The following is a 22,978-nucleotide window of genomic DNA, read 5'->3' as shown; positions in this document are numbered from 1 at the left end:
GCCAGGGTGTAGCTCAGGAGGAGGTGATGGAGGCCAGGGTGTAGCTCTGGGGGTGGTGATGGAGGCCAGGGTGTAGCTCAGGAGGAGGTGATGGAGGCCAGGGTGTAGCTCAGGAGGAGGTGATGGAGGCCGGGAGTGTAGCTCTGGGGGTGGTGATGGAGGCCAGGGTGTAGCTCAGGAGGAGGTGATGGAGGCCGGGAGTGTAGCTCTGGGGGTGGTGATGGATGCCAGGGTGTAGCTCAGGAGGAGGTGATGGAGGCCAGGGTGTAGCTCAGGAGGAGGTGATGGAGGCCGGGAGTGTAGCTCTGGGGGTGGTGATGGAGGCCAGGGTGTAGCTCAGGAGGAGGTGATGGAGGCCGGGAGTGTAGCTCTGGGGGTGGTGATGGAGGCCAGGGTGTAGCTCAGGAGGAGGTGATGGAGGCCGGGAGTGTAGCTCTGGGGGTGGTGATGGAGGCCAGGGTGTAGCTCAGGAGGAGGTGATGGAGGCCGGGAGTGTAGCTCTGGGGGTGGTGATGGAGGCCAGGGTGTAGCTCAGGAGGAGGTGATGGAGGCCGGGAGTGTAGCTCTGGGGGGTGGTGATGGAGGCCAGGGTGTAGCTCAGGAGGAGGTGATGGAGGCCGGGAGTGTAGCTCTGGGGGTGGTGATGGAGGCCAGGGTGTAGCTCAGGAGGAGGTGATGGAGGCCGGGAGTGTAGCTCTGGGGGTGGTGATGGAGGCCAGGGTGTAGCTCAGGAGGACGTGATGGAGGCCGGGAGTGTAGCTCTGGGGGTGGTGATGGAGGCCAGGGTGTAGCTCAGGAGGAGGTGATGGAGGCCGGGAGTGTAGCTCAGGAGGAGGTGATGGAGGCCGGGAGTGTAGCTCAGGAGGAGGTGATGGAGGCCAGGGTGTAGCTCAGGAGGAGGTGATGGAGGCCGGGAGTGCAGCTCAGGAGGAGGTGATGGAGGTTAGAGTCTGGTACTGCTGGAGTCTGTTACTGCTGGAGCCTGTTACTGCAGGCGTCTGTTACTTCTGGAGCCTGTTACTGCTGGAGTCTGGTACTGCTGGAGTCTGTTACTGCTGGAGTCTGGTACTGCTGGAGTCTGGTACTGCTGGAGACGGTTTCTGCTGAGTCTGGTACTGCTGGAATCTGGTACTGCTGGAGCCTGTTACTGCTGGAGTCTGGTTCTGCTGGAGTCTGGTACTGCTGGAGTCTGGTACTGCTAGAGTCTGGTACTGCTGGAGTCTGTTACTGCTGGAGTCTGTTACTGCTGGAGCCTGTTACTGCTGGAGTCTGGTACTGCTAGAGTCTGGTACTGCTGGAGCCTGTTACTGCTGAAGTCTGGTACTGGTGGAGCCTGTTACTGCTGAAGTCTGGTACTGGTGGAGCCTGTTACTGCAGGTGTCTGTTACTGCTGGAGCCTGTTACTGCTTGAGTCTGGTACTGCTGGAGTCTGTTACTGCTGGAGTATGGTACTGCTGGAGTCTGTTACTGCAGGTGTCTGTTACTGCTGGAGCCTGTTACTGCTGGAGTCTGGTACTGCTAGAGTCTGGTACTGCTAGAGTCTGGTACTGCTGGAGCCTGTTACTGCTGGTGTCTGGTACTGCTGGAGTCTGTTACTGCTGGAGCCTGTTACTGCTGGAGTCTGTTACTGCAGGTGTCTGTTACTGCTGGAGTCTGTTACTGCTGGAGGCTGTTACTGCTGGAGCCGGTCACTGCTGGAGGCTGTTACTGCTGGAGGCTGTTACTGCTGGAGTCTGGTACTGCTGGAGTCTGTTACTGTAGGTGTATGTTACTGCTGGAGCCTGTTACTGCTGAAGTCTGTTACTGCTGGAGTCTGGTACTGCTGGAGTCTGTCACTGCTGGAGCCTGTTACTGCTGGAGTCTGGTGCTTCTGGAGCCTGTTGCTGCTGGTGTCTGGTACTGCTGGAGTCTGTTACTGCTGATGTCTGGTACTGCTGGAGTCTGGTACTGCTGGAGTCTGTCACTGCTGGCGTCGGTTACTGCTGGAGTCTGGTACTGCTGGAGTCTGGTACTGCTGGAGCCTGTTATTGCTGGAGTCTGGTACTACTGGAACCTGTTACTGCTGAAGTCTGGTACTGGTGGAGTCTGGTACTGCTGGAGTCTGGTACTGCTGGAGCCTGTTACTGCTGGAGTCTGTTACTGCAGGTGTCTGTTACTGCAGGTGTCTGTTACTGCAGGAATACTTGATAGCTCAACTGAGAGGCTTTTTTAAAAGTAAAGCCTCAGAGTAAAGAAACTGCACTGCTTGCAACATTCTGGAGGTGTTTCAGTCTGGGTTGTAAACCCTACACAGCCTCAAGGCTCTATACTTGGCCCTCTTCTATTCTCCCTTGACATACTTCCGCTTGAAACAATTCTCAGGAAACACGGCATCGCCTTTCATTTTTATGCTGATGACAGCCAAATAATTTTTTCTCTTAATCAAGAAAAGGCTTTTTCTGTGAAACCGCTCCTCGACTGCTCTGTTGAAAGTAAGGCGTGGACCTCCCTCAATTTTTTGCATTTAGACTGAGGCCTAGTGATTCCACCAAGGTACAGGTTGACCTTGGTCCTTTAAGTCAGTGTTTTTCAACCCACACACTGGTGTTTCCTCCAGATCTCGTCAGGTGAGCCGTGGGAAATTATCACATTTCACATTATTTTCTAAAAAACATTTGCTCTCACAGCGACAGTGTGTTGCAGAGTAATCATGTATAAATACTCTTCACCACTAGAGGGCAGCACAGAACTTTGCCAGTGAAATGTAAAGTGACAGACGTCAGTGTGGTTCATCTCCACCTCCTGCTACCATCTTGTATCAAAGTACTGTGTCAGTGACAGTGATGGAGAAGTTTTTGAAAACCAGGATCTCAGCTCTTCATCCATCAGGTCCAGGTTTCACACTGAGGGAGTCTCTATTAAAAAAAGTCCTTGCTTTCTGGATTTACTGGATTCCTGTTGATCAAACTTTGATGAGAAAGTCTTTATATTGTTTATAGAGGCTACAGAGTTTAACTTTTTAACATTTTCAGGTGGAGGTGTGACTCCAGAGCTTTCCAGAGAAAAAAGTGTGCCTTGGCTCAAAAAGGTTGAAAAACACTGCTTTAAGTCAACACCTAACGCACTTGGCAAAAAACCTTGATGTGAGACTGGAGTCTGATCTTAAACTGGATCTACAAACAAAATCAGTCATCCAGCTTTTTCCAGTTGAGACAATTAGCCAAAGTGAAACCTTTTCTGTCTTTGCATCACTTTGAGATTTTAATCCATGCTTTTATCACCACTTGTTTAGATTACTGCAATGCACTTTACGTTGGGCTCAGCCAGCTTCACTCTCATGCCTTCAAGAGGCTGAGGAGTGTGATCCCTCTGTAGTTGGAACACACCCTCCGATCCCCCTTCTTGAAGAGAGGGACCACCACCCTGGTCTGCCAGTCCAGAGGTACTGTCCCCGCCCGCCACGCGATGTTGCAGAGACGAGTCAGCCACGACAGTCCCTGCACATCCAGAGACTTAAGGTACTCAGGACGAATCTCATCCACTCCCGGTGCCTTGCCACCGAGGAGCTTCACAACAACCTCGGTGACTTCAGCTTGGGTAATGGACGAGTCCACCTCTGAGAACCCAGCCTCTGCTTCCTCAATGGAAGACGTGGTGGTGGGATTGAGGAGGTCCTCGAAGTATTCCTTCCACCGCCCAACGATATCCCCAGTTGAGGTCAACAGCTCCCCACTTCCACTGTAAACAGTGTTGGTGGAGAACTGCTTCCCCCGCCTAAGGCGCCGGATGGTTTGCCAGAATTTCTGATTTTCTGTTGTGATTTTTGACTTCAAAGTGAATTTCTTTCAGTTTTTAACAAAACAACATGATAGAACATTATGACATACATTTTTCACCCCTTTCTGACATTAACATATCAATTAATTGAAAGTATAGTCATGAGATAGATCAGTATTGAAGGTGTTCGTTACTCACCTGCTTGAATCCTCCTGCTCCTTATCTTCCCCCGGTTTGCAGGGCGTATAAATATCAAGCAAGAAGAGATTGATGAGATGCTGAAGGAGGCACCGGGACCAATTAATTTCACTGTCTTTCTCACCATGTTTGGAGAGAAACTAAAAGGTGAACAAGCATTTTATTACATGACATCCCAATAAAGAGCGGCCACCTTTGTTTTGAGCTGTGAACATTGTCAACACTGTTTCTCTTCAGGTGCTGACCCGGAGGACACCATCCTCAACGCTTTCAAAGTCTTCGACCCTGAAGGAAAGGGAACGTTAAAGAAAGACTTGTAAGTGACAGTATGGACCAGACTGGATGGATGGATGGCTGGATGTTCAAAGGAAATTCTCAGCCACCATTAATATAATCACAAAATAACAAGTAAGAAATTGTGTATTTACAGATTAAAGTAAAAATCAAATACACATGGGAGAAAAAAAACACTATAAAAAGTATCTAGGCTCCAAATATATACCTTAAGACACTTTTTCTTTTTAAATCTATTTGACATTAGTATTCTAAATAATTCAAAATTTTTTAATTAATCTATCCTACCTTCTTTCTGTCAGGAACTAGGCTGAGGATCTCCCTTTAAGAGTGGGTGGGCCACATGTCTGGGCGGTCCTGTTCCACACCTGTAGCCAGTTTCTGTCATTACCATGCCGGCTATATATGTCCTGTCTGTGTCTGTGTTCTCTGTTGGTCTGTTAGTCATCCATGTCTGGTCCGTCCTGTTCGCTGTCTGGAGTCCAGGTCTGCTGTGCACCTCAGGTTGAGGAGCAACCTGCATCTCTCGTCGGTCCGTACTGCTCCTTTTGTAAATAAAGACTTGATTGAACTCAGCCTGCCTCAAGAGTCCTGCAATTGGGTCCTGTCTGCTATCCGTGACAGAACAGACCAACCACGTTATGGACCCAGGGGTCTCTGATCACCAGCTGCTAGGAGCAGTTGGGAGGCAGGGAAGCCGGCTCACTCAACATGATGAGCAGTTGTCTGGTTTAACGGCGGGTCTCCACGACGTTTCTCATCGACACACTTCAGTGGAGATTCACCTGAACCAACTCACCGGTCAACTCCAGCACCTGTCTCTCAGCCCCGGAGGCTCTGGCTCTCCCATCGGTGCCGCCGGCTGCTGCTGCTGCCGTCGCGATGCCGCCGTCACAGCAATCAAGCCCAGCATGTTTCTCAGGAGACTAGCGACCCTTCCTGGTCCAGTGTGGTCTCCACTTCGAGATGCAGCCGGGCGCGTTTCCAACAGAGAGGTCGAAGGTAGCATACATCATCTCCCACCTGTCTGGCAGAGCGGAGGCTTGGGCCACCGCTGAATGGAACCGCCAATCCCGGCTGTGTGACTCGGTGGACGAGTTCACAGATGCGCTGTCAAAGATATTTGATCGGCGTCCCGGCGGACAGGAGGCGGCTCGAGCGCTGGCAGCGCTGCGTCAAGGCAGGAGGTCGGTGGTCGACTATGCGATTGAGTTCTGCACTCTCTCCGCGGACTGCACCTGGAACGATGCGTCACTGCGGGACACCTTCCTCTTCCTCTCAGCACCGGTTCACGACCAGCTCTTCCTGATGGATCTCCCCGATGACTTGGACTCCCTCATTGCCCTGGCAGTCAAGATGGATAATCGTCTGACGGTCCGTGATCGCCTGAGGCAGACGGACTCACTACGAAGAAGAACCACGAACACACGAGAGAATCACGCCCCAGCAGGAGCGAGCCCCGAGTGCTGCACAGCTTTCGGAAGAACCGATGCAGCTTGGCCGCACCGGCATCTCCACGCAGGAGTGGCGTCGGCGCCTGACCAGCGGACTGTGTCTGTACTGTGGTCAGCACGGGCACAGAGCTGCAGCGTGTCCTTTAAAAGGGACAGACTCACCTGGGTTAAGGAGGGCCCCGGTGAGTCTTAAGAATTCCTCCACTGCGCCTTTAAGAAGTCTCACGCCGGCTAGACTTAGATATGCTGACAAAACATTAGACATTGACATTTTCATTGATTCTGGTGCAGATGAGAACTTTATGGAACTTAAGTGGTTCTGAGCAGTACAATATTCCCACTGAATTGTTATCGTTGCCTTTACAAGGTTTTGCTTTGGATGGATGTAAGCTATTTTCCATTGATAAAAAGACTCTTTCCATTCAGTTATTGTTTGGTTCCTCCCATGTTGAGGAGATTTCATTTCATTTAGGTTTTAGTCCGTCCTACCCAGTTATCCTGGGCCTTCCTTGGTTGCGTTTGCACAAGCCCCATATTGACTGGGAGTCGGGGGTTATTTTGAGTTGAGGAAGGGTCTGTTCTGAACATTGTCGGTCAGTGTCTGGAGTTAAGGTTGCAGCTGTGGAGGTTCCTGAGTATCCGGACCTAGAGCGAGTTCCCAGCTGCTACCACGGTCTAAAGGAGGTGTTCAATAAGGGGAAGGCGACATCCCTGCCACTGCATCGTCCTTATGACTGTGCCTGTCACGGTTCACTCTCAGAGACTCAGGTGCGGACAGAAACACAGCAATCAGGAGTACTCTCATAACACTTTATTAATTAGTGATGAGGCAAAGAACTCAGAACCAGGTATTATACCTAAACAAAACTAGATGGACCCAGCGGGAGACTAAGGAGCACACTGCCCGGAATGAAGCGGCAAAAGCGGAGTGGCATGGCTGGCGCTGGAGGACACGGGAGGTGGCGTTGTGCTGAAGTCGTTGGAGTGGGCCAAGAACAGAGTCACAGGCAGGGGCTTGGTGCAGCAGGATGGGGTCCGGTACTGCAGCAGAAGAGAGGCAGACTTGACACCGAGGCACACAGACTGAGGCGAGGCAAGGCAGAGCAGGGTCCCACTAACGGTAGGTAGTTTTACGGCCCGACGCCGAGTCTTCATCTGATGCCAGCTTTATAGAGAGAGAGGGGCATTGTTGAGAGAAACCACACCCTGTCGCAGGTGAGAGCACTCAGGTAATCAGCACTGCACTCCTCCACAGCATGCAGCACACGCCCACCTAGGAAAGAAGGAAAGGAGGGAGGGGGAAGGGAAAAAATGCTGCCACTAGGCAGAGCCAGAGGTGGAGGTCATGACAGTACCCCCCCCCCTCTATGTGCACCTCCAGGTGCACAAGTGATGCGGTCTGGCCGTTGTCTTTTCAGATTGCGGATCAGCTCGGGGTCCAGAATTTGGCGACGGGGTACCCAGCTGCGTTCTTCAGGGCCATACCCCTCCCAATCCACCAGAAACCGAAGTCCGCGACCCCGTCGGCGCACATCCAACAGGTGTCTTACTGTGTATGCTGGTGCGTCGTCAACCATCCTGGGTGGTGGAGGGGGACGGACAGGAGGGGCCAGAGTGCTCTCTCTGACAGGTTTTACTTGGGACACATGAAAAGTCGGATGGATCTTCATGGAGGCAGGAAGTTTGAGCCGCACAGAACTAGGGTTAACAATCTTGTCTACCTCAAACGGTCCAACAAACCGTGGTGCCAGCTTCCGAGACTCCACCTTCAGGGGAAGATCCTTTGCCCGGAGCCAAACCTTTTGGCCTGGCATATACACTGGGGTGGGAGTGCGTCTGCGATTCGCCTGTTGTTCCATCCTCTGGTTTGACTGAGTTAGGGAGGCCCTGGCCTTCTTGCACGTTCTCTCGCATCTCTTGATGAAGACCTGAACGGACGGGACGGCAATCTACTCCTCCTGAGATGGGAACAGTGGTGGCTGGTACCCGAGGGAGCACTGGAAGGGCGATAAGCCAGAGGAAGAGTTAGGTAGCGTTTTGTGAGCGTACTCTACCCATGGAAGCTGAGAACTCCAGGCAGTGGGGTTTTCTGCCGTGACACATCTCAGCAGGGTCTCCAGGGACTGGTTCGCCCGCTCCGTCTGACCATTTGACTGTGGATGAAACCCAGATGTTAGACTAACTGTGGCTCCCAGAGCCTTGCAGAACAGCCTCCACACCTCCGCCGTAAACTGAGGTCCATGGTCTGACACAATATCCGCCGGTATTCCATGGATCCTGAAAACTTGTGTCACCAATGTCTCAGCAATCTCTTTAGCAGAGGGGAGTTTAGGTAGAGCGATAAAATGTGCTGCTTTCGAAAACCGATCAACCACAGTTAAAATTGTAGTGTTACCATCGGAAGGAGGAAGTCCCGTAATGAAGTCCACCTCAATGTGTGACCAGGGCCGGTGTGGAACAGGTAAAGGCTGCAGTAGACCAGAGCTGGGCTTGGTCGAGGACTTTTGACAGGCACAGACAGAGCAGGCAGCGACAAACTCCTTGGTGTCTTTCTCCATGGTTTCCCACCAAAACCTCTGCCTCAGGACACCAAGGGTATGGGCAGCTCCAGGATGGCAGGTCAGACGAGACGAGTGGGCCCATTGGAGAACCTGTGAGCAAACAGAGTTAGGGACAAATAGGGTCCTGGGTGGACCAGTACCTGAATTGTCTGACTGGTCCGGCGCACTCTGTACTAGGTTCTCGATCTCCCATGTCAGAGAGGCAACTAGGCAGGTCTTGGGCAGGATGGTGTCCGGTTCTCTGGACTGCTCCTCCCTGGAGTGCAGGCGGGACAGGGCATCCGGCTTCACATACCTGGATCCGGGGCGGTACGTGAAGGGGAACTGGAAGAGACCAAAAAATAATGCCCAGCGAGCCTGTCTCGAATTGAGCCTCCTGGCGGAGCGGACATATTCCAGATTCTTGTGGTCCGTCCACACCACAAACGGTTGTTCCGCCCCCTCCAACCAATGTCGCCACTCCTCCAGGGCCATCTTCACTGCCAGCAACTCCCGGTTTCCAACATCGTAGTTCCGTTCCGCTGGGGAGAGACGACGGGAGAAGAAGGCACATGGATGTAGCTTACCATTACTCGGGCTGCGCTGAGATAGTACCGCTCCCACACCAGTATCAGATGCATCCACTTCAACGATGAACTGCAGCGTTGGGTCGGGTTGAACCAATATTGGTGCTGAGGTAAACCGGTCCTTCAATGACTGGAAGGCTTGGGCTGCTTCAGTGGTCCAAGAGAAGGTTTGAGAGGTGGAGGTCAGAGCGGTAAGGGGTGCAGCCACTTTACTGTAGTCTCTTAAAAACCTCCGATAAAAGTTGGCAAACCCTAAAAATTGCTGAAGTTGTTTCCGGGTTTCAGGTTCTGGCCAATCTTTTACTGCAGACAGCTTCTGAGGATCCTGTCACGGCTGGGAGCCGGCGCGTGGAGTGTCCTGAACCCAAAAGCAGACCTCAAGCAGAAAGTTGTTTGCAAACAGTAAGATTTCTTGTGAAAACAGGGAAAGGGGAGCTGGAACGGTGACGGGACCCGGGGAACTCCGGGGAGCCTCTTGGAACCGGGACGGGACCCGGGGGAATCTCAGGGGGGCCTCTTGGAACCGGGACGGGACCCGGGGGAATCTCAGGGGGGCCTCTTGGAACCGGGACGGGACCCGGGGGAATCTCAGGGGGGCCTCTTGGAACCGGGACGGGACCCGGGGGAATCTCAGGGGGGCCTCTTGGAACCGGGACGGGACCCGGGGGAATCTCAGGGGGGCCTCTTGGAACCGGGCATGCTGGGGCATTAGTGAGCCCAAAAGGCATCACCAAGTACTCAAAGTGTCCCAGAGGAGTGTTGAAAGCCGTCTTCCATTCGTCCCCCTGGCGGATCCGGATGAGGTGGTAGGCATTTCTCAGGTCGAGTTTGGTGAAAATGTTTGCACCATGTAATGAGGAAAATGCCGAGTTGATCAGAGGTAGGGGATATGGATTCTTCACAGTGATCTCATTCAGGCCACGGAAGTCTATGCAGGGACGGAGGGTGCCATCCTTCTTGTCCCCGAAGAAAAACCCTGCACCAACCGGAGAGGAGGACGGTCTGATGATCCCAGCAGCCAGCGAATCACAGATGTAATCCTCCATGGTAGTCTGTTTGGGCTTGGACAAGTTATATAGGCGGCTTTTGGGAAGGATCGCACCCAGATGGAGCTCTATAACACAGTCATAAGGGCGATGTGGGGGAAGAGAGAGGACACTTTCTTTACAAAACACTGCTGCCAGGTCATGATACTCTGGAGGAACCTTGGACAGGTCCACAGGAACAGATGACTGGGGAAGGTCAGCGGTCGCAGGTGTCAGGGCAGATCGAAGGCAGCTGGCATGACACTGGGGGTTCCATGATGAAACCTTGTCTCTGCTCCAATCTATCTGGGGATTGTGCAGCTTCAACCAGGGGTAACCCAGGACTACAGGTGGGTTGGAGTGATCTATAATATGAAACCTCAGACTTTCATGAGGATTGCCAGCCAACACCAACCTTACAGGGACAGATCGGAACCGGACTTGGGCTAACGGAAGACCATTTAGTGCTCGGGCTTCAACAGAAACGTCGACAGGCTCGATTGGGATCTGGAGCTGCTCAGCGAGTTGGCTGTCCAGGAAGTTTTCTTCGGCGCCAGAGTCAATTAACACAGTCACTGGGACAGGCTGAACGCAATTGATTTATTGCCAGGTACCACTCCCCCCAAGGGTCGCATTTACTCGCTCTCACAACCCGAGAATCAGGCCCTGAAATATTACATCGAGTCCGCCTTAAAGGCTGGGATAATCAGACCCTCGTCCTCCCCTGCAGGGGCAGGATTTTTCTTTGTGGCGAAGAAGGACAAGACACTTTGGCCGTGCATTGATTATAGGGGCCTCAATGAGATAACTGTTAAGAACCGCTACCCACTACCCCTCATGACTTCGGCCTTTGAACGCCTGCAGGGAGCCAAGGTTTTACTAAGCTGGACTTGCACAATGCTTACCACCTGGTCCGGATTAGGCAGGGGGACGAGTGGAAAACGGCGTTTAACAAACCTTCTGGCCACTACGAGTATTTGGTGATGCCTTTTGGTTTATGCAATGCTCCTGCAGTTTTCCAGAATCTAGTTAATGACGTGCTGAGAGATGCATTAAATACGTTTCTGTTTGTGTACCTCGATAATATTTAGATTTTTTCTTCTGACCTAGTGAGTCATGTTAAGCATGTTTGGTATGTTTTGGAGCGCCTTCTGAGCAACCATTTGTTTGTTAAAACCGAGTGTGTTTCATGCTCCTTCCATTTCTTTTCTCGGACACGTCATGTCAGAGGGGAGGGTGGAGATGGACAGGGAGAAGGTCAGGGTTGTAGCTGATTGGCCGACCCCGGGTAACCGCAAACAACTATTACGATTTTTGGGGTTTGCTAACTTCTACCGGCGGTTTATCAGGGGATTCAGCTCCATCGCGGCGCCACTACATGCATTAACTTCCTCCAAGGTAACATTTTCTTGGAGTCCCTCAGCTGATCAGGCGTTTTCTGAGCTCAGGACCAGGTTCACCTCTTCTCCAGTGCTGTGTTTTGCGGATCCCGGACGGCAGTTTGTGGTGGAGGTGGACGCTTCAGACGTCGGTGTCGGGGCAGTGCTCTCTCAGCGCATCAGTGAAGATGGTAGGCTGCACCCATGTGCCTTTGTTTTCCAGGCGGCTGACCTCGGCTGAGCAGAATTACGACATTGGCAATCGAGAGGTCCTGGCCATTAAGTCTGCATTGGAGGAGTGGAGGCATTATCTGGAGGGCGCAGAGCACCCGTTTGTGGTATGCACCGACCATAGGAACCTCGAGTACATCAAGTCAGCCAAGGGACTAAATTCTCGGCAGGCCCGGTGGGCTCTGTTTTTTACCAGGTTCGACTTTGTGGTATCGTATCGCCCTGGGTCTAAGAACGTAGAGCCTGGTGCCCTTTCCTGGGTCTTTGAACTGGATCCTGCTCCCCGTTCCCCCACGCCAATTTTACGTCCGACCTGTGTGGTGGGGGCGGTGATGTGGGAGATTGAGGAGCGGGTTCGGCGGGCTCTGGAGGGGGTGACGGTGCTGCCAGGCTGTCCTCTCAACCGCCTGTTTGTGTGTTCCCTTGTTCGGTCTAGTGTTATTCAATGGACCCATACTAACCTTCTGTCTTGCCACCCAGGAACTCAGCGCACCCTGTTTGTGGTGAAACAGCGCTTCTAGTGGCCAGGAATGAACAGGGAGGTCCATGAGTATGTCCGGGCTTGCCTTGTTTGTGCTCGTAACAAGACCTCTCGGTCTCGCCCCTCTGGTCTGCTGCAGCCGCTCCCGGTACCCACCCGACCATGGGCAGACCTGTCCATTGACTTTGTCACTGGCCTCCCGGACGCAGAAGGGTTTACCACCATCCTCACCGTAGTGGACCGGTTCTCCAAAATGTTGTGCCCTTAGTGAAACTCCCATCAGCTGGCTGTAGTGATGTTGACGCATGTGTTCCACCTTCGTGGGTTCCCGCGGGACATTGTCTCGGACGGGGGGCCTCAGTTCGTGTCTCGGTTTTGGAGGGAGTTTTGCAGGCTGTTGGGAACGACGGTGAGCCTTTCATCTGGGTACCACCCAGAGTCTAATGGGCAAACAGAGAGGGTGAACCAGGAGCTGGAATCTATCATTCGTTGTACCGGCTCAGCCCGAAGGGACGACGCGGGCCCCTCCTCCTCATCCTCCTGTGGACCCACCACCTACAGAGGCTGCCGTAGGGGTTGGGTGCAGTGTGGATTGGGTGGCAGTCGACGGCAGGGGCCTCGACGACCCAATCCCCGGACACAGACTCTGGCTCAGTCATCACCATGCCAGCTATATATGTCCTGTCTGTGTGTGTGTTCTCTGTTGGTCTGTTAGTCATCCATGTCTGGTCCGTCCTGTTCGCTGTCTGCAGTCTAGGTCGCCGTGCGCCACAGGTTGAGGAGCAACCTGCAGCTCTCGTCGGTCCGTACTGCTCCTTTTGTAAATAAAGACTTGATTAAACTCAGCCTGCCTCGGAGTCCTGCAATTGGGTCGTCTGCTATCCGTGACACTTTCTTTTTTAACTATTGTAAATATTATTATGTGTTGGTGTTGTTTTTGTGTATTTAATCTGTATGTATTTGAAAATATGTTGATGGTAGTTTATTTAATTCTTGATTAATTAATAAGCAAACCGTGTGTTTATGTAATCTGTGTATAATCATATATTGGTAATACATGTTGTCATTTTGTTGTATTTAACTTGTATATATTGGTTATGTATGTTGGGTGCAGCGACAATGTATTAATTTTGAAAATTTTATTAATTTTACAGTTTATTTTTATATAACTTGATATGCAGTATATATTTTGTAATCACTATCCTACAACCTGTGTGTGTGTGTGTGTGTGTGTGTGTGTGTGTGTGTGTGTGTGTGTGTGTGTGTGTGTGTGTGTGTGTGTGTGTGTGTGTGTGTGTGTGTGTGTGTGTGTGTTCAAGAAACTTAAATATCATATAAAAGGCAAAATGCTAAACATACGTACACGAAACAATAAATAACAAATAACTAAAATCATTGAAAACACTGATCCTGACAGGGAGAAATAAGAATTTTTTGTCTTTTAGCACTGCTTGTACCCTGCTTGCATCAGGTATCAACATTCAACAATAAGCAGCTGGAAATGGTGTTTTGTTTTATTATTGTCCATTCTGCTCACTTATTATGACACTTGCAGCATTTTCATCTCTCCATAACGGTGCAGGTCAACAACCTCCAGTAAGATAAGATGATAATGAAAAGATGAAGAATACGCTGATAAAATCAATGGACAGGATGACGATAGAAGCAGAGATGAGTGTTTGATCTGCTCACTGTTCCTCACAGTGTGAAGGAGCTGATGACCACCCAGGCGGACAGATTCTCACCCGAAGAGGTCCACACTCCTCCACACATTCACTACATCACAGCAGAGCATGAAGCTTTTAGAAACTCTGTGAAGACTCTAATCCTGCATTTCTCCTACAGATGGAGCAGATGTTTACTGCATTCCCTCCAGATGTGGCAGGAAACCTGGACTACAAGAACCTGGTCTACATTATCACACATGGCGAGGAGAAAGACTAGGAGTGGAAGAATGAAACTGTTCAGCACATTAAATCAGCAGGTTATGCTTGTGATTGCAGAAACAGGAAACTGAAATCTTGATTTTCTTTTAATGTAAGCATGGAAGATCGTAGTCATTATGAAGCTGTGACATGTATGCATTGTATATTACTGCACCGTGGATATGTTTTGAATTGAAATAAAAGCTGAGTCAACTCGAGGCTTTCATGTTTTTCTTGGAGGATAAAGCAAAAGCACAGGGACAACATGAAAACTCCACACAGAAAGTTTGAACCATGAGACATTTTTAAGAAATAAAGCACTGATTAAGACATTTTGGATTAAATTACATTAAAGCAAAACTGACGATGATGATTGTTGTAACAAACACTCTTGGTGCAACTTAGACCATCATCATTGTTGTATCCTGGGTTCATTGGGTGTTTCGGGTCTCACAACAGACTCTCGCCCAGGTGACCCAGCCGGGGTTGATCAGGCCCCGGTTTGTGCCTAAGGAGCTTGTGTAGCCCACGGATCCCCCCGCTTGATCCACAGCCATCTTGACGCCTTTTCTGCTACGTGGGTGATGTCTCTGATGGCTTTCCTGTTCTGCAGTCCCTTCACTCCCAACATCTTAAGTGCCCTGATGAGAGACTGGTGACAAACCCTCTGCACCCGACCTCAATGGGGTTGCTTCGGGTCCATTTCATTTCTTCATTTATTTGAATGGGACAGTGCATATTAGTGAACAGACAACTTGTGCTGTAAATATGCTAGATTTACTTATAGAAGATGGTGGCGCACATAGGGGCTGCAGATCAAAGCTCCTCTTGTAAACACTGCATTTTATTGGTTTTGTTTGTGTGTTTGTTTTTTCTCTGCCCGACCGGCCGTGCATTTACTACCTACAGCTGACAGGATCTTTTACAATGCATAACCGAGGACTCTTTCTACTCACACAACATACCGCTGGACATAGCCTGGACACCACGCACCCTGTGGATAATCATGGATAATCAGGAGGAGGAGACCGGGCGGAGAGGAAGCAAAAGTGAGGTAGCCGGGCCAGCGTCCTCGTACAACTGCAGAGGAAGCCACACAAACTGCCCAGCATTTTCCTCTCCAACATCAGATCCAATGCTAACAAGATGGATGAGTTGAAGCTCCAGCTGGCAGCAAACAGACTTGTGTGGGACTGCAGCATTCTGCTGATCACGTAGACCTAGCTCCACTGTTCGATTCCAGACGTGGCTATTAAGCTAGCAGGATACACAGCTCACAGATACAACAGGCCCTCCCATGTCAACTTGCCCCTGTCATTGTAACAGCTGTGTACATTCCACCGGATGCTAACGCTAGCACGGCCCTAAGCCACTTGGATATTGCTCTCAGCCGGCAACAGAACAACCACCCAGGAGCAGTGCATGTGATTGCAGGTAATTTAATCAAATTGATTTGAAGGTAGTGCTTCCTACATTCCACCTGCACACCCTCTGGGGCCGGCGGACGCACCGGTGCGTCCTAATCACATGACCGTTTGAAAAGGCAGTAGCGTCACAGCACAGCGTCATCTGGTCCAGTGTTTCAATCCGTGTCGAAAGTGCAGATATAAAACTACAAGCTCGTTTTTAAATGATGTTGATAGCCCAAATAAAAGATCTGAGGAAAACTGTGTCCGTGTTTTTCCACGACATTTTAGTGCGTCAGGTGCAGAAGACCGGTCAGGAGTGAAAGTGAAAGTAACTGAGCAGCAAAAAAAATCAACACTCATAATGAGCCAGTATACCTTTCACTCATTGGTTGAGAAGAAGAGCCCATGTCCAATCAAAAGTTTCCATAGTGGGAGGCGTCATTTTGTTTAGTTCACCCGTGAAAAAGTAAACAGAGAGACGGAGACAGCGAGAGTGAGGTGAGATTTATATCAGAGACAAAGGATTATCACGATTTGACCATGTAGTTAGTGTGTAGTTAGAGTAGTTAGTGTGTAGTTAGTGTGTAGCTAGTGTGTAGTTAGTGTGTAGTAAGTGTGTAGATAGTGTGAAGTGAGTGTGTAGTTAGTGTAGTGAGTGTGTAGTTAGTGTAGTGAGTGTGTAGTGAGTGTGTAGATAGTGTGTAGTGAGTGTGTAGTCAGTGTATTGAGTGTGTAGTTAGTGTGTAGTTAGTGTAGTGAGTGTGTAGTTAGTGTATTGAGTGTGTAGTTAGTGTATTGAGTGTGTAGTTAGTGTAGTGAGTGTGTGGTTAGTGTGTAGTTAGTGTGTAGATAGTGTAGTTAGTGTGTAGATAGTGTGTAGTGAGTGTGTAGTTAGTGTAGTGAGTGTGTAGTTAGTGTATTGAGTGTGTAGTTAGTGTATTGAGTGTGTAGTTAGTGTAGTGAGTGTGTAGTTAGTGTGTAGTTAGTGTGTAGATAGTGTAGTTAGTGTGTAGATAGTGTGTAGTGAGTGTGTAGTTAGTGTAGTGAGTGTGTAGTTAGTGTGTAGTGAGTGTGTAGATAGTGTGTAGTGAGTGTGTAGTTAGTGTAGTGAGTGTGTAGTTAGTGTAGTGAGTGTGTAGTTAGTGTAGTTAGTGTGTAGTTAGTGTAGTGAGTGTGTAGTTAGTGTGTAGATAGTGTAGTTAGTGTGTAGTGAGCGTGTAGATAGTGTGTAGTGAGTGTGTAGTTAGTGTAATGAGTGTGTAGTTAGTGTAGGGAGTGTGTAGTGAGTGTGTAGATAGTGTGTAGTGAGTGTGTAGTTAGTGTATTGAGTGTGTAGTTAGTGTAGTGAGTGTGTAGTGAGCGTGTAGATAGTGTAGTTAGTGTGTAGTGAGTGTGTAGTGAGCGTGTAGATAGTGTAGTTAGTGTGTAGTGAGTGTGTAGATAGTGTGTAGTTAGTGTAGTGAGTGTGTAGATAGTGTGTAGATAGTGTGTAGTTAGTGTAGTGAGTGTGTAGATAGTGTGTAGTTAGTGTAGTGAGTGTGTAGATAGTGTGTAGTTACTGAGTAGTTAGTGAGATTAGAGTGTTTTTTAGTTTCAAGTGAACTCTTTTTTTTCCTCCTATCAAAACAACGAGGCCTGATGACTGGGTGCTCCGACTTTTTTCTTTTTTTTTGAAGGAGCAGAGCACATGGAGTCTGACATTGAGTTTGAGAGTGATTCTGATGACAATGTTGAAGACCTCAGCTTATTTTGGTTAGAGGGGAGAGAGGGAGAGAGGGAGAGAGGGAGAGAGGTGTCCCCCAGACACCCTGGTTGCAGGCCTCTGGTGTTAGCTGTATGCTAATACTGGGTGAGCTTTAGCATACAGCACTCCTCCTGGGTGTTCACAGGAGAAGACTCTCTGCAAGACTCTCTGCAAGACTCTCTACAAGAATCTCTGCAAGACTACTTTTAGGAGTCTCTTCCAAAGGCTTTTGGTTTGCATGGGTCTGCAGTGGTAAAAGGTCCCCCCACTGGGTGTGATGGTCAATCACATTCCTGGGTCAGAATTCGTGTGTCATGACTGTGTATCATGACACATGAAGATTGTCTTTCCCTAGAAATGAACAAACTGTCTGTGGTCTTGTGAGATCCCAACATTGTGCTTCCGCGCTACAATGACAATAAAAGAAATTCTGATTCTGATTCTGATTTAGCTCAGAGCTAATGTCCATCTGCAGTCCCAGTGGTACCGTCATCCGGAATCCTGTATGCACTGTGTCTAGAAATGTTTTGAAGGTGCGAAAAAAATAAATATTTTAAAGGATTCCTTATTCAATGTTTTTGGGGAAGGGGATAATAAAGATGCTGGCTTGTAATAAGCTAAACATGCTGAGTCCACTTATTTTTTAAACCAATTAATTGAAGCTTAATATAAAGGCCAATAATTGTCATTTACATCATCTGTCACTGGGTGATTTTGAATTCCCACAATGTATTCTTCTTCTACACTACATCGCCTACCAGCTATGTGGTGATTACGGTTTGGTCTATCTTATAGAAATGTCAACAAGACACTTGAGCCTTTTTCAGGCATTTGAAAGAAGACGATCTAAGCCTGCTACTACAAACACATCGAGCAGCAAGAATGAAGGCGCGAGCAGCAGTCAGGTAAGACGGGAAGATGGGGTAGCTAGCTATGCTGCCAGCTCTTCTGCCTCTTCCAGTGTTGCCAGATCAGATTGACAGTTTCTTGCCCAATCACATCTTAGAACCCGCCCATTCTGATAAAAACCAGCCCAAACCACCAAGTTGCCAGACAAACCCGCAAAATCACATGCAAAAAAACCCAGAGCTTTATATCTGCATCAAATAACAACATATAAATGATAAATAAATAGGTTATTGCACATTGCAACCAACAAGAGTGCAGTAAATCAAACATAGGCTACATAAATTGCAAAATGAACCTCTGGCATTCTGAAGAAATGTAGCAGGAGAAGTTTGTGGAGGACATGGAAGAGGAGAGGAGCAAAGTGTAGACACAACAATGAGCGCTCACTGTGAAGCTGTTTTCAATAACCAAGAAGCAGAACTCAGAGCAGAGCACTCACTCCAACACGTGACCCAGAACCAACAGTACAGAGCGATGGCGTCATTTTAGTGCCAAGAACCCAAGCACATAAAACCATCATCGCACACAATGACACCACTTTGTGTACGTGCGGTGCTTTTCTGTGCGAGTGCGTTGTCCTACTATCTATGGCCTAATGGGATAGCACAATAGTGAAAGTCCATGCATTTGCAGTGATTGTGTATATGTTCTATCAAACTTCCTGTGAGCTGCTTCTGCCTCTCTCTCCACCTCAACAAGGATCAGGTGAAACTAATTAACTGGCGGCTCAACTCTCTGAGAGACCTGGGGTACGTCCAAAATGTCTCTCATATCTGCTTATGTTCAGACTTTACCTTAACCCCCTGGAGGACGTCACGGGATATGGAAAGGTGTTAGGAGGCTTCTGAAAGGAGTTAAGGAAAGGTGTTAGGAGGCTTCCTTAAGGAGTGTTGGAATTCGTCTCTACACCATCATGAATTCCGCGTGTTCGTTGATCCAAGAGAAGCAAAAACAAAGTTATATTCTCAAGCAGAATTTATTGTGAAAAAGCAATAAGGTCACAAATTGAATATGCCAAATAGCAAGGAGCGCTCGGGCCGTCCTCCTGAGCAGGCCAAAGCAAGGGACCCTAGCTTGCAGAGAAGAAGGGCCCCGACTATCTCCAAGCTATACCTTTTACACATTCAGTGCTGCGCCCTTTAATCCGATTGGCGAAGTGAATGAAATTTCATGGAAAAATGATTGGGAGGGGTAAAGTCTTCCATGGAATAGAATGTTCCCTAGCTTTAAAATGAGTTATTTTTATGTTGCTACGTGGACGTATGGGGGACTATAGCAAGTGAGCCACGAATGTTTCTGTGGATATTTTAGCGTGGGATCCATATGTTTAGCACAAGTGGGTGACCTCCCCAAGATGGCGGCGCTGATAGGCTGTGCGGCATCTTTCAATCTATGGCAGTGCCATTTTTCCACCCGGCAGATGTCAAGTTATTGTTCCTTGTCGGACCAGTTGCAGTGACGGAGCCGCTGTGCAGCAGCGTGGAAATCACCACAAGTTACCAGCAGAGGTCCTCGCTGCGCCTCAGGTTAATGAGGATTTGTTTATGGCTGTTATGTCACATTTAGTGATTTTAGAAGTGTAAAAATGCTGTGAACTTCAGATAATTATTTTGTACAAGTCTCAATAGACCACTCTAATTTTCATTTTCTGTTGATTGTTCCAGTCTTACAGAGACAAAAATTGAGCAATAAGTGTCAAGAAATAAAACTGAAGAAGAAAAGAGAACAGTAGACAAAACTTCAAACCTCAACAAAATGTCTGGAGCTTTGTTTCATCCATCCATCCATTTTCTGCCACTTATCCAGGCCGGGTCGTGGAGGCAGCAGTCTGAGCAGAGTTGCCCAGACTTCCCTCACCCAGACTCTTCCTCCAGCTCTTCTGGTGGAACCCCAAGGCGTTCCCAGGCCATAGAGAGACATAGTCCCTCCAGGTGTCCTAGGTCTGCCCTGAGGCCTCCTATCAGAGAGACATAGTCCCTCCAGCAGGTCCTAGGTCTGCCCTGAGGCCTCCTACCAGAGAGACATAGTCCCTCCAGGGTGTCCTAGGTCTGTCCTGAGACCTCCTAGTGGAGGGACATTGGAGCTTTGTCTCTTCATGCTATTAACCATCTGTCTTGCTGCACAAAGCTAAGAATGTGTTGCCAGGGCAGAATAGCCATAAAATAACACATTTTGAATGTCAGCCCTGCATGTTTTCAATGTTTCCCTGCTCAAACACACCTGAGTTCTCATGACGAGGCTCTGCAGAAAGCTGGACAAGGAGCCAGTGATTGCTGTCAGCTGTGTTGATGCGTGGACACGCTGAACCTGCAGGACTGCAGCCCTCCAGGACCAGGAATGCCCACCCCTGGCCTAAGTACTCTGTATCATTATTGGTGAGTACTCAAATGCTAGTACTCATAAGCCGTGGTTCCACTGTGCAGTATGTGCCGGAGCAGGAGGGTACGGTACGGCAAAGCACACCCATGCCCAACTCTGTCGCGCCGTCCCACCACAGAAAGTATGGTTAAAATGTAGGTGGGGTTGTGAACAACGCAGAGATGCGTCGAGGCTTTAACACGGAAGTGGCCAGCTTCACCTGGGCGCAACTCCGCCGCCGTCTGTGAGAGAGAACCAACTTTCTCATTGTAAACAGCAATGCCCCTCCTGTTCCTGAGAGGAGGAGCTCCTGCTGAAGCTCCGCCTCCTCCTCCTGACTGGAGCTCCTGCTGAAGCTCCTCCTCCTGTTCCTGAGAGCTCCTCCTCCTGTTCCTGAGAGGAGGAGCTCCTGCTGAAGCTCCTCCTCCTCCTCCTGACTGGAGCTCCTGCTGAAGCTCCTCCTCCTGTTCCTGAGAGGAGGAGCTCCTGCTGAAGCTCCGCCTCCTGTTCCTGACTGGAGCTCCTGCTGAAGCTCCTCCTCCTGTTCCTGAGAGGAGGAGCTCCTGCTGAAGCTCCTACTCCTGTTCCTGACTGGAGCTCCTGCTGAAGCTCCTCCTCCTGTTCCTGACTGTAGCTCCTGCTGAAGCTCCTCCTTCTGTTCCTGAGAGGAGGAGCTCCTGCTGAAGCTCCTCCTCCTGTTCCTGACAGGAGCTCCTGCTGAAGCTCCGCCTCCTGTTCCTGAGAGGAGGAGCTCCTGCTGAAGCTCCTCCTCCTGTTCCTGACTGGAGCTCCTGCTGAAGCTCCTCCTCCTGTTCCTGAGAGGAGGAGCTCCTGCTGAAGCTCCTCCTCCTGTTCCTGACTGGAGCTCCTGCTGAAGCTCCGCCTCCTGTTCCTGACTGGAGCTCCTGCTGAAGCTCCTCCTCCTGTTCCTGACTGGAGCTCCTGCTGAAGCTCCGCCTCCTGTTCCTGAGAGGAGGAGCTCCTGCTGAAGCTCCTCCTCCTGTTCCTGAGAGGTTGAAAGACCACCACGTTGTGTCGCAGAGCGATGTTTCAATAAACCAGTTAACAAAACAACCAGTGAGCCAAAGCGCTGTTTTTTTAATCAGATGTATGAGTAAGGTTTCTATATTTGTATCCAAAAATAGATCCTCCATGTAAAAGTCTATGAGCCACACAAGAGTTGTTTCCACTCATTAACCAGCAGGTGACTTCACGAAGCTCATTTTAAGATCATTTTAAGGATGGCCCTTCCATGTTAATGTGAATACATCATGCTTATGGCACTATGTTTCACTGTATTACAAGATGTGAGAGAATAGGAATTACACTTTCTTTTCAAACACTACTCATACAAAATTATTTTTAAAAATGGTCTCTTACTCCATTTAAACCTTCACCAATCTCATATATTAATACTCGACAAATATGCAGATTTATGTATAAATTCAATAACAATTAAAGCTGCAAGCAGCATTGGACGGGACCTCGAGATTGCCCGTCGGGGGGGTGGCTATGAACGGTTAATAAAAAAATATATTATTTAAGTAAAAAAAAAAAAATAAAAAAAAAATAGGACTTTTATTTTGAAAAAACGGCGTCGAAACCAGCTAATTAGCTAGTGATTCGTGACCACAGCGCCCCCATTAGGCCACCTACCAAATTTCAGCTCAATCGAACAATGTTTACTAGCATGCTAATGGGCATGCTACGCCGCAAGCTAGCGGATCCACCTGAAATTGTCAGTGTGGTACTCCCCAGGTACCCCCGATCAAGAATCTGGTCTTACTTTAATTCTGGTGTGAATGACACAGCGCTTATGGCACAATAAATGTTTTTCAAAAACTTCCACCGACATGAATTTGATGGCCTCAGGCCAGGCCTCCTACAGAGGTCAGTGTGTGACATGAGAGTGACCTGGTGGAGTGCCGGGCCTAGGAGGCCCGGCTTTTGTCGGCGGTGTACGAAGGTGAATAACGCAGCACTTATGGAACATGAAAGGTTTTTCAAAAACTTCCACCGACATGAATTTGAGGGCCTTTGTCAGTTGTGTACGGATTACAAAAGGAACCTGGCCTTGGCCAGGCCTTTGGCCTGGCCTTTCGTAAACTGTGGCTCAAGCCCATCGGGGTGGCCACGATCCTCTAGACCAGTTAATGATCATTTTTTAAGCGTAAAAAAAATAGTACTTTTTAAATTAGTTTTATTTTGAAAAAAACGGCTCAAAACCAGCTAATTATGTAGTGATTCATGACCGCAGCGGCCCCATTAGGCCACCTACCAAATTTCAGCTCAATCGGACAATGTTTGTTAAAATGCTAACTGGCATGCTAGTCCTATGTGATCCTGAAAATGTCACTGAGATGCTCCCCCTCCCCCTCCCCCGGTCCCCGGAGCAGGATTGCGCAATCCTGCTGTAGATTTTCACAGAAGCTGCACGTCACTTTGATCGTTAAGTGTGAGAGCTAGAGTGGGAGAGATATTTTCATAATTCCAAGATGTCGCAAACAACTGCTCTGAATCCATAGTTATCGGGGGAGTATGTGGATAAAAAGACCATACTTTTGTAGGAATTTTTGTCCTCTTTAATACTGTGTGGGTTTGGAAGCAGTCAGAGGTAAACTTTGGACACCAGGGGGCGCTGTTTGGCAGGAACGGCAGATTTGGTTCCATCCGCTATAGTGTTAAGAT

General features: G+C 49.1%; 1 protein-coding gene across 1 annotated transcript in view; it reads left to right on the top strand.

Annotated features, from left to right (window-relative positions):
• Positions 1 to 14,088, top strand: part of LOC308148278 (myosin regulatory light chain 2, ventricular/cardiac muscle isoform-like) — a 17,583-nt gene extending 3,495 nt beyond the window's left edge. Inside the window, exons 3-6 of the mRNA XM_080521723.1 lie at positions 3,997 to 4,101; positions 4,192 to 4,270; positions 13,650 to 13,698; positions 13,791 to 14,088. Coding sequence (XP_080377849.1) covers positions 3,997 to 4,101; positions 4,192 to 4,270; positions 13,650 to 13,698; positions 13,791 to 13,889 — 332 coding nt within the window. The 3' untranslated portion in view covers positions 13,890 to 14,088. The remainder of the gene's footprint in view (positions 1 to 3,996; positions 4,102 to 4,191; positions 4,271 to 13,649; positions 13,699 to 13,790) is intronic.
• Positions 14,089 to 22,978: the final 8,890 nt, after the last annotated feature.

The sequence above is a fragment of the Blennius ocellaris genome (assembly GCF_963422515.1).
Source record: "Blennius ocellaris genome assembly, contig: SCAFFOLD_123, whole genome shotgun sequence".
Taxonomy (NCBI): Eukaryota; Metazoa; Chordata; class Actinopteri; order Blenniiformes; family Blenniidae; genus Blennius; species Blennius ocellaris.
Note: the sequence above shows the minus strand (reverse complement) of the source record. Positions and strands in the feature narration are given on the sequence as shown.